At 36.9% G+C, this 11571-nt stretch overlaps 2 protein-coding genes across 2 annotated transcripts; one reads left to right on the top strand and one right to left on the bottom strand.

Moving 5' to 3' along the window:
- The first annotated feature begins 5487 nt into the window (after positions 1-5487).
- On the top strand, positions 5488-9222 carry LOC106301030 (227 kDa spindle- and centromere-associated protein). The gene is made up of 5 exons (XM_013737336.1): positions 5488-5596; positions 6112-6405; positions 6488-8300; positions 8391-8597; positions 8712-9222. Exons 2-5 carry the CDS (start codon positions 6155-6157, stop codon positions 9012-9014), a joined length of 2574 nt encoding a protein of 857 aa, XP_013592790.1. The 5' UTR covers positions 5488-5596; positions 6112-6154; the 3' UTR covers positions 9015-9222.
- LOC106301031 (CDP-diacylglycerol--glycerol-3-phosphate 3-phosphatidyltransferase 2-like) lies at positions 9178-10921 on the bottom strand. The gene is made up of 6 exons (XM_013737337.1): positions 10557-10921; positions 10397-10478; positions 10222-10272; positions 10044-10157; positions 9906-9962; positions 9178-9814 (listed from the first exon to the last, which is right to left on the bottom strand). The coding sequence occupies exons 3-6, from the start codon at positions 10270-10272 to the stop codon at positions 9611-9613; spliced, it is 426 nt and encodes a 141-aa protein (XP_013592791.1). The 5' UTR covers positions 10397-10478; positions 10557-10921; the 3' UTR covers positions 9178-9610.
- Positions 10922-11571: the final 650 nt, after the last annotated feature.

Raw genomic sequence — 11571 nt, 5'->3', positions numbered from 1 at the left:
AACTCCTCGGCATCTATGCCAATTGTACCATGAATCTATTAAAGGCAAGGCAAAGGAAGTAAATCTCAATGAACACCTTGTGGGTACAACATCGACATACCTCGAATCCTCTGACTTTATAGGAGATTTCGACGAGGCCACTCATCAAAATAATTGAAGTGCTTGTACTGATTAAGCTTAATAACGCCCAGTGATGCCATAAAATATTATGTATTTCACTTTCAGAATAATGTTGTATTTCAGGATAACTAATGTATAATTATTGTGTACTTGTTATTGATGCGTAATATGTTTACTTTGAAAGTTTATTTTCTTTATTGATATTAACTGTGTATTACATAAATGGATAAGAAAGCAAATGGAACAACAACTAAGCAAATTGGTAGAGAAGTTTGCATACTAGATAGTGGCACAACGCACACTATACTGAAGGATAAGAGATATTTCTATATTTTAAAGTCAGTAAAAATGACTGTAAACACAATATCAGGTCCTACAGACCTGATCGAAAGAATTGGCAAGACAAACTTTATGTTGCCTAATGGAACAAAGTTTTCCATAGATAATGCCTTATATTCTCCAAATTCTAAGAGAAATTTGTTGAGTTCAAAGATATATACCGTCAAGTGTATTTCAATACGAGCAGGAGTATTTGCAGCGGGTATATGTGATTTAGTTACCATTTTGGTATCAGCAAATGCATCAGGTAGCTGATTTGCTATATTTTGTAAATGCATGATACGTCGAACTTCTAGTTCTGACTGTTTCGTAGGAGGATCAAGGTGTAATAACGATGGTACACTCCATTTGATCTCTTTTCCTACTTGTTTATTGTCTCCCCCTAGAGTTGGGAATTCTTTCTCATTGAAATGACAATCGGCAAATCGTGCCGTAAACACATCACCAGTTTGTGGTTCTAGGTATCTTATTATTGATGGAGAATCATAGCCAATATATATTCCCAACCGTCTTTGTGGTCCCATCTTTGTACGTTACGGTGGTGCTATTGGCTATGATTCTCCATCAATAATAAGATACCTAGAACCACAAACTGGTGATGTGTTTACGGCACGATTTGCCGATTGTCATTTCAATGAGAAAGAATTCCCAACTCTAGGGGGAGACAATAAACAAGTAGGAAAAGAGATCAAATGGAGTGTACCATCGTTATTACACCTTGATCCTCCTACGAAACAGTCAGAACTAGAAGTTCGATGTATCATGCATTTACAAAATATAGCAAATCAGCTACCTGATGCATTTGCTGATACCAAAATGGTAACTAAATCACATATACCCGCTGCAAATACTCCTGCTCGTATTGAAATACCACAAAATGGTGGAACGGCAGTTGATACACGTGAATCAGGAACACGTTTAAAGCGCGGTAGACCTATTGGTTCAAAGGATAAACTTCCTAGAAAACGTAAGGAATGTGAAAAGCATGATACTCCCAAAATAACAGAAAATATTTTGGACGAAGAAAATTGTGAATCTAATGACAATATAAAGCATCTTGAATCTGAAGGAAATCATGAGATTTCTATCAATTACATCCATAATGGAAAGATATGGAAACGAAATGAGATGGATGATATTGATGACGTTTTCTCATACCTTTTAGCAAAGGAAATAAATGAAGAAAACGAAGATCCAGAACCAAAGTCTGTATATGAATGTCAAAAGAGACATGACTGGATAAAATGGAAAGATGCGATTCAAGTCGAATTAGATTCGCTTAACAAACGAAATGTATTCGGACCTATTGTGCTCACATCCAAAGATGTAAAACCAGTTGGGTACAAATGGGTGTTTGTCCGAAAAAGAAATGAGAAAAACGAGATTACAAGATACAAAGCTCGTCTCGTAGCCCAAGGTTTCTCTCAAAGGCCAGGAATTGATTATGAGGAAACTTATTCTCCTGTTATGGACGCAATCACATTTAGATTCCTGATGAGCCTAGCGGCCAATGAAAATTTAGAAATGCGTCTCATGGATGTCGTTACGGCATATTTATATGGATCATTAGATACTGATATCTATATGAGAATCCCAGATGGATTTAAAATGCCAGAAATGTTAAGTTCCAGACCTAAAGAGTTATGTGCAATAAAATTGCAAAGATCATTATATGGGTTAAAACAATCTGGACGAATGTGGTATAATCGTCTCAGCGAACACTTAACAAAAGAAGGATACACGAATGATCCTATATGCCCTTGTGTTTTCATAAAGAAAACAACATCCGGATTTGTGATAATCGCGGTGTACGTTGATGATCTTAATATTATTGGAACTCAAAACGAAATCCAAAAGGCATCAAACTATCTGAAAGGAGAATTTGAGATGAAAGATCTCGGGCAGACAAAATATTGTCTAGGATTACAAATTGAGCATTCTCAAAAGGGTATATTTGTACACCAGTCTACATATACCAAACGAGTATTGAAACGCTTTAACATGGATAAAGCAACTCCTCTTAGCACCCCGATGGTCGTTAGATCACTTAATGTTGAAAATGATCCGTTTCGACCATCTGAGGAAAATGAAGAAATGCTTGGTCCTGAAACTCCATACTTAAGTGCAATTGGAGCTCTTATGTATCTTGCAAATTGTACTCGACCTGACATATCTTTTGGCATTAATCTTTTAGCGAGATTCAGTTCGTCTCCTACGCGAAGACATTGGAATGGAATTAAACATGTCTTTCGTTACCTTCATTTAGGAACTGATTTAGGCTTGTTTTATCCTAAAAGTTCAAAAGGTCAAATGATTGGTTTTGCAGATGCAGGTTATTTGTCAGATCCACACAAAGCTCGATCCCAGACAGGATATGTTTTTACAATTGGAGGCACCGCCATATCTTGGCGTTCTCAGAAGCAGATATTTGTTGCTACTTCTTTAAATCACGCTGAGATCATTGCACTCCATGAAGCAAGTAGAGAATGTGTATAGCTAAGATCAATAAGCCGACACATCTGTTCAAGCAGTGGGATTGACGAAAATACGGAGCCAACTATTCTATATGAAGATAACGCGGCATGTGTTGCTCAAACGAAGGAAGGATATATAAAAAGCGATAGAACCAAACATATACCTCCAAAGTTCTTCTCGTACACTCAAGAGCTCGAGAAGAATAAAGAGATTGAAGTAAGATATGTTCGATCATGCGACAATGCAGCCGACCTCTTCACAAAATCACTCCCTACCTCGGAATTTAGAAAACACATCCATAACATTGGAATGCGTCATCAGAAGGATCTATGACCGCTTATTCGAGGGGGAGCTTACGTGGTTGTACTCTTTTTACCTTATTATGGTTTTTCCCATTGGGTTTTACAATAAAGGTTTTTGACGAGGCAACAAAGACGTTAAGGGAGAGTGGATAGTGACATCGGTCCCCAAGGGGAGTGTTATGAAAGACAGCCAGCAACCACCCGAAAACGTTGAAAAATATAAAAGATGTGGGGCCCGTTGCACTATTTGTATAGTGAATTTCTTTCTATATATACGAACGTTTTCGTTCGTTGTATTATGCATCCCTCAACCTTCTTTTCTCTCTATAATAAACTTTTTCTATCAGTGTTAAAAATTCTTCGGATATAAATTTTACTCTTATTTAAATTCTCGCGATATAATAAAATTTCAGTTCTTTTTATAACAGGCCCTTTATATTACCAGAAAAAAATGATTTTAAGCGGATCCTGGACGGATGGACTGCTTGTCCTGCCACCTTAAGCTTGCACTGATTATTATTTATGTTTTCATTTTAACACAATTTTGAGCAAAGGTTCCATCAAAGAAGTCACATTTAGTAGGCAACATCAGAATATGCAACCTAGATTCACTATAACCATTCAGTCGGTTAGGACTTGTCATTTTATCCATTAATTTTTATTTGATTTGTTATTCATTTTGATCCGATCCAAAAAATCAGAATATCCATAATTTTCGAAACAAAACAAATATTAAAAATCAACTTCTGTTGAAAAAAAAAAAATCACAAATATTAAAATTTTCAAAGTCGAATATCCAATTTGCTCCGATTTTTATATAAATACATATATATATCTATAATTAAATATAAGTTTTAGTGTATTATTTTATATAATTATTATTGTAACATATAATTATTATCTACAAAATTAATTATAATTTTTAAATTAAGAGAAAGATATAAATATTTATAAAAACAACAAAATTTTCTTAAATTTGTGTTTTATAAAATTTATTTGGAACATATAGTTTCAGTAATTGTTATTTTTATTTTTTATTATGTAAAAAAATTTAAAACAAATTTCTATAGTTTTTTCTAGATTTACTAGTATTGAACATAGTGGATGAAATATTCGTAGACATTTGAAAATATCATAAAAAAAATTTCAAAGCAAATCAAACTGAAAAATCAGATATTCATAATATGTAACTGATAGTCATTTGAAGCTTAATTTTGAATTTTTGATACATAAATTCACGATAGTGGATATCTATAATTTTTAACCATAATAGCTATATAACACATTTTGCGTGCCACATTATTCATAATATCTTTTATATATAGCCATTATATAAAAGCCATAATTATATAATATTTCATGTCATGTTTTGAAATAGCATGTTTACATACGTGTCCGAATAATTTGTTATATTGTTTAAATGCTTTGAACTACTATAAAAGAAGAGAAAAACTTTTCTCATTTTAATTTTAAACATATAGTAAAAATAAATTTTGGACAAATCTCTCAAATAGACCTTTTTAAGTTTTTGTTACAAAAATAATACTCAAAAAAATAAAATGACCAAAATAGAACCTTTTTGTTTTGAAAATTTTAATTTTAATTTTTTTTTATTTTTAAAAATTTGAAACCCTAAACCCAAAACTCCACCCCTTAAATATAAACCCTAAGTCTATATTAGTTAACCCTTGGGTATAAATGCATATTTACCCTTTAGTAAAACTTATTTTGGTCATTTTCTTCTTTAAAGTCTGTTTTTGTGAAAATAAACTAAAAAGACTATATAAGAGAATTTCTCGTAAATTTTTATCATTTTTGGTTTTCTTATATATGGTAAGTAACTTCTCAGTAGAAAACAACTCATATCATATGGTTATCTTTTATATGTTTTAAAGATCATCAACCAAAAAACAAACAATGTATCTTATCATTACCTTTTTATATTCACTATATTCCAATCGTATAATTTTACCTCTTATAGCTTAAAAATCATATATATATATATATATATATTTACTTATAGACACCAGTCAAACCTGTAAACATTTTGTTTAAGAAAAAAAACCTTGAACACCCAATTAATTAATTAAACAAAAGTAGAACAAAATGATAAACCACGCTCCTCCTCTCCAATGTGCTTTTCCGCGCAACGAAATAATTCAAATGTTTAACTTAAATACCCTCCACTGATACTCTTTATTACAGTCACACACCACCAAAAGTAGAGATAGCCGTTTCGATTCTTCTTCCTCGTCAAACGACACACTCTCTCTCGCTCTCGCTCTCAGTTATCTAACGCCGTTACTAAATCTGCGTTTTGGTTTCTTCTCCGTTCGAATTTCGAAAGATCGGTGTTTATGGTAAGCCCATAAATCCCCAAGATCCTCTCTTTTTCAATTTTGAAAAATTAAGCGATTCTTTGTGTTTCTTTGATAAAGAAGTTTGCATAAAAGTTGTTTCGTTTTTCTTCTTCATCAGTTTCTCCGCAGGCTAGGTTTCAGGTTCCATTTCGTGCCTTGATTCTCCATGTGTCTAGGGTTTTAGGTATAGCTTTGAAGATGTTAGGGGTAGTTTCGTCTTTAGTTAGGCAGACCTCGAATGTTATGAGCTTATGATTATCTATGCAAATTGTTCGCAAGAAGACTCTTTTTGACTGCAAAATATGATCTTTCGATCCTTTGATTTGGTTTTTATTATGTTTTGATTCCACCTGCAGTAGTGTTAGCATCTCCTTCTGATTTTTAGCTGCTAAAGGTAGTTTGGTCTTTTAGTTAGGCCTCAATCCATGTTTACTATGATCAAGTCTGAGTTTGATTATCTATGCAAGAACACTTCTTTGCTGCAAAATGTGATGTTTCAATCCTTTTGATTCCAGGTGCCGTTGTGTTGGCATCTTCTTTTGACTTGAGATAACATCAATGAAGAAGTTCTTCTTCTTTAGATCTTCGTCTGGTAATGCTGAGAAAACAGCGGATAGCAAGATGAGAACCCAAGCTAGTAATCAGACTGAACAAGAGTTCGATAGTGCTAACTCACAAGGCGAGGCTTCCGGTGGTCCAGCTCTTAGACGAAGCCTTTCCTTGTCCTCAGCAGGTTTCACTTTTGATAAGTTTGGAGAATCTTCCACCAATGAGCTAAGCCGGGATAGGCGGCGGAATCATTCATCTCGGTATGCTTTTGATCTTCCTATTCAGATTCTTTTGATTAAACATGTTTAGCTGTTGTTAATAGCAATGAAAATTATGTGGCAGATGTTTCACTCCAGAAAGACAAGTTAGAGAGAGGCAGTTTGAAGTCCAACAAGATTCATCTGGGAGTTCGTCTACATGTTCTAGTAATCTCTCTAGTAAAGTTCTGGACCGTTATATTGATGGAGAAGAGCATTTAGAACAGTGCAAGCAAAAGAGTACTTCTTCACGCAGTGATGTCTCTAGCAGCATTAACCGAAGGAGGCTTCCACCCCGAGTCCACTGTACATCTCCATCAAACAATCTCAGTGACAAAAGGAAGTCACATTCGTTTAGGGAAGCTAAAGGCACCCGCCATCGTTTAGCTTCCACTGACCGTGTGGAGAATGGATCGAGGCATGGATCGCCTCGTTCGCTTGCAAGAAATGTCATTGAAAGACTCTCTGAGACTCATGGCAAGTCAAATCATGAACCCATCACTATTCAAGATGTCTACGGTGGATCCCGTGATAGAACTTTTGACTCAAGCTCAGATGTCACTGCTCAACGTTATGAAGCTGTGAAGGAATATCATGCGCATGGCTATGGAAAGCATCAGCAAAATCATATTGACTCAGAGCTGGAAATGAAAATTAAAGAAGCTGAGAAGAGAGTGACACTGTTCTCTGAAGAAATGGAGCAGCAGAGATGCCTTTCTGACTGTGATTTTGATGTCTCATCTTTGGTTGGGGCGATTAGAAATCTCGAAGATGAGAGGCTCAAGTTGGCATTTGAGAATGTAAATCTTTTGCGCTCACAAATGACTGAGAGAGCTTCTGCCAGGGAAGAAATGAGAGTGGTGAAGTCAGATTGGGACTTGAATATACAGAGAATAGAGAGAGAGAGGAGCGAGTTGCAGGCTGGATTGGAGAAAGAGCTTGATAGAAGGTCAGGCGAGTGGACTTCAAAGCTTGAGAAATTCCAGCTTGAAGAGAGGAAGATGCTGGAGCGTGTCAGAGAGCTCGCTGAGCAGAATGTCTCGCTTCAGAGAGAGCTATCGTCTTTCCATGAAAACGAGACGGAGAGCAAAGGCATGATCACACATTTGGAGAGAAGAGTTGCAGAGCTGACCACGGCAGCAGATGAGTTGCATGATGAGAACTCGTATCTCAAGCAAACTCTCTCCCAGATAAAAGAGAGCTACGCAGGCGCTACAGAAGATATTGATTTTTTAAGAAGGAACTTTGAAGAGAAGGATCAAGAATGCAAGGAGTTGCACAAATCTGTTGCGAAGTTTCTGAGAACCTGCAAAGAACAAGAGAAGACAATCGAGGGGCTTCGAGATGGGGTTTCCGAGGAGAGTAAGAAGCAACCGTCAGAGAAACTGGACCAACTGGTGAAGAAGTTGCAGGTGGAGCAGATAAGGTTGACAGGGATCGAGCTTTCACTTAGAAAGGAAGTTGAATCAATGAAGCTTGAAACTGACTCTCTTCGCCAGGAGAATATCTGTCTGCTGAATCGATTGAAAGGAAACGGCGAAGAGACAGACATTACAACGCTTAAGCTAGAGAATGAGTTGAAGATGCGTATCTGCTACTTGCAAGACCAAGGGCTTCCAATGTTAAATGAGAGCAACCACTTGTGCTACAAGTTACTGAAGTTCATCAAAGGGAAGCTAAATCAGTTTACTGAAACCTGCCAGGATACAAGTTCGATGAAGGATGGGTTAAGCGAGCAGTTTATGATTGAATCTGAAATGAAAGTCCATGGAATAAGGCGTGGAACTGAAAACCTGAAGATTAGTTTGCAAACAGTAGCCAGTGTGGTGGCTTTAAATTCAGAATCATCTTGTTCAAGTACTGGTAGGCCCAAGGAACAAAGAAACCAAACAGTTGAAGTGAGTCTCGAAATAAATGTTTATTTTCGTATTTTTCTCTAATGCGTTCTCATTTATGTCTTTGCTAACGTTTAGCTTATTCTCATGTAGGAAAACCTTCGAGCAGAACTAAGAGCTGAGACCCTAATCACAAGTTTATTACGGGAGAAACTGTATTCCAAGGAACAAGAAACTGAACAGCTGCAAGCCGAAGTAGCAGCAGCAGTACGAGGCAATGAGATTCTGAGATGTGAGGTTCAAAACACTTTAGACAACCTATCAGTGAAGACTCACGAACTGAAAGACCTCAAGCTCCAGGTATAATAATACCAATACGTCCTATGTTTGTGTGTTTTGTGTGGCTCCTGGAATGAAGAAACTATTTTCCAGCTAATGTAACTAACTACTTAACTTTGATCGTTTTGACAACAGATGTTGAAGAAAGAAGAAAACATAAACCGGCTCGAGTTAAATCTCCAGGAAGCTGTGAAAGACATAACAAGCTTGAAATCAGTGTTACCAAAAGTGACTGATGAAAGAGACCAGATATGGAGAGAGTTGAGACAAAGCTGTGAGAAGAACATGCTGTTGAGCTCAGAGAACGAGACGTTGAGAGGTACTATAGATAGATTGGAGGAGAAAGTGTTAGAGAAAGAAGGGGAGATCACAATACTACAAGACACAATCGGAAGCAAGCATGTCAACATCTTCTCAAGTCCTGATTTCAAGTATTAAGAAGAGTGTTTTCTGTTGAGTCGTCTGGGATTTGTTTTTTGTTTTCTTTACACCTGCATCATCATTTTCGATGATGATTAGTCATTCTTTCGGGTTTATAGATATGATTTGTTCATCTTTTTTTTTTGCTTTTGCTTTTGGATTTGCTTATCACAAAGATACATGAAACGAAGCCACTGAGATATTATATCAAAGATTTGTTTTTATATATGTTTATATTGTTGTATCAGGAAAAGATTGAAAAAGCATCTACATGACATGCAACAACTGTTCTGTTTCATCATCTCAGAGACCAAGCAAGACTCCATCTAGAATGAAACTGCACCTGCTTGCTTTCTCCTTCATTGTCCAAAAATTCATGCTGCTGCTTTAGTAAAACTCAGTGTGCAGCGAGCAAGGAGCAACGTGATTCAGAGAGGTTATACAAAACCAAACCAAGCTGAGTATGATCGCAGAACCCAAAGTTGAAAACAGAACTAAAGCATCATAAGAGTCTTCTAGTGCTTTCTTCAATAAGAAGAGAGGTAAAATGGAGCTGGGCGAGTCTTCCATTCTATGTGTATATACTGAACGCAAAAGCCAGAAAAGCAATCTCGCTACTTCTTCTTTAGCAGTACTCTCACAATCTGTCTCATATAAACAACTAAAGACAATATAGAGAGACCTGCAGATACATAGAGCAACCCAATACCCGGCGGTAATAGCCTCTCTAAACTGCTATCCCGGCTTGCAAGCAGTATGGTCAGCGCTATCATCTGCGTTGTAGTTTTCCACTTTCCCAAGCTATTTACAGCAACAGCCTAAGAACATTATCAATTCCATTTACATGAGTAAAGAAAAAACAGTAACAAAAAGAAAGAGCTCCCAGAGAATGAATTTGATCACTTTTACCTTGGAAAGCTTTCCGTTTTGAGATGCAGCCCACTCTCTTACTGCTGACATAGTAATCTAGAAATGAAAAGTATTACGGAATAGCTTAGAAACCAAGAGCTGGTAAGTGCAACATACAGTAAACTATCTATACCTTACCTCTCTACCTATGATGGCAATTGAAGGTACAGTCACTAACCATGGAACTGGTCCCAAGACAAGGGCGTCCATAGGTTTAGTGCACAGCAATATCAATGTTGCTGCTACCATAAGCTGCATATCCATAACTTCAATCAGAAAGATGATCTTGTGAAGGAAGAGACTTTCTTCTGCTCACCTTATCTGCAACTGGATCCAAAAAAGCACCAAACGCAGATCCTGATCTCATCTGAAATAACACAACAACATCTCACCGTCAAGCTTCCACCTCATATAACATGAAAAAGGGTAGGAAGCTTGACGGTGAGATCCTGATCTCATCTGAAATAACACAACAACATCTCGCAATGTACCCGTCAAGCCAATCTGTAACGGCTGCTGCAACGAAGATACTCGTTGTGGCAGTTCTCCCCCACCAGCAATCAACGTAGAAAGCTACATTCAAAAACAGAAGAATTCAGATTATTAATCAAAAGTTTGAGACTTTCGTTTAGATCTGATGATTAGACGTACTCGCGACGAGGATCGGAACGGCGGCTACACGGCCAAGGGTTAATACGGTGGGCAATGTAAGCACTTTGGAAGATAGATGTGGCGAGGGATTGTTATTACGGAGGTAAGAAGCTTCCCCACCATTATAACTGTTCTGATCCACCGTCAAGGCGTCTTCTTCGCCCATCTGATCTGTAAATTAGATGATCCGCCTTACGCCGGCGATTGAGAAGCGGTGGCGACACCTCCGCTGAGTCCGGAACCCTAAGTCTTTGTGGAACGCATAACGGCCAATGATAATGCAGTTTGGAGATATGCTAACGTTCACCAACGCATCGTGCGCCTTAAATCGACGATTTTGTTATTTTGAATCTGATGGCACCTAATAATAGTGTCAACGTGTTCTAAAAATCGGTTTAATTGGCGTCTATATATTTGTCTAGTCCACAAATCAAATATGAATGAAACGTTTTTTTCTAAGATAGCACTAAAAAATTGATTACACTAAGAGACACTTTTTGACTTTCTATTACATCTAGAGAGACACTTCTTACATGTGACACAATTTGTTGTGGGTCAGCAGATTGTGGACAATTTTGCCTTTAATGAAAATGACACTTGTGGACGAGTGATTTGTGGACGAGTGATGCGTGCTTGGATGCTTTGTAGACGAGTGATACGTGGATGAATGATGAGTAATGTGTGGATACGTGATGTTAATGTGTTTATACTTTATAGTAGATAACGTGGATAAACTCTCTGTTTACATTCCATAAAACAATATAACAATACGTGGACGTGGACATGGACTCATGTTACTAAAATTATACCATAAAACGTGGACACAGACTCTGTTATCTCTAATACAAATACTTGGCTTCTTCAGCTCAATTGATAAATTATCTGCAATTAAACTTTAATCAAGATGAGAAAGAAATGATATTGTAAGTATGAGCGGAGAGAAAAATCAAAGAAGCGTTACTTTTTGTCGGAGAGTAATAGATCTTGCATGTCAGAGATTTCTCATCTAAGCATT

The sequence above is a fragment of the Brassica oleracea genome, chromosome C6 (assembly GCF_000695525.1).
Source record: "Brassica oleracea var. oleracea cultivar TO1000 chromosome C6, BOL, whole genome shotgun sequence".
In the NCBI taxonomy this organism is placed as follows: domain Eukaryota; kingdom Viridiplantae; phylum Streptophyta; class Magnoliopsida; order Brassicales; family Brassicaceae; genus Brassica; species Brassica oleracea.
Note: the sequence above shows the minus strand (reverse complement) of the source record. Positions and strands in the feature narration are given on the sequence as shown.

Coding starts and splice junctions, on each gene's coding strand:
- LOC106301031 (XM_013737337.1), bottom strand. CDS start 10,272: ATGAGATCAGGATCTGCGTTTGGTGCTTTTTTGGATCCAGTTGCAGAT. Junction 10,158..10,221: donor TGGATCCAGTTGCAGATAAG/GTGAGCAGAAGA, acceptor ATGGATATGCAG/CTTATGGTAGCAGCAACATT. Junction 9,815..9,905: donor AAAACGGAAAGCTTTCCAAG/GTAAAAGTGATC, acceptor TAATGTTCTTAG/GCTGTTGCTGTAAATAGCTT.
- LOC106301030 (XM_013737336.1), top strand. CDS start 6,155: ATGAAGAAGTTCTTCTTCTTTAGATCTTCGTCTGGTAATGCTGAGAAA. Junction 6,406..6,487: donor CGGCGGAATCATTCATCTCG/GTATGCTTTTGA, acceptor ATTATGTGGCAG/ATGTTTCACTCCAGAAAGAC. Junction 8,301..8,390: donor AAAGAAACCAAACAGTTGAA/GTGAGTCTCGAA, acceptor ATTCTCATGTAG/GAAAACCTTCGAGCAGAACT.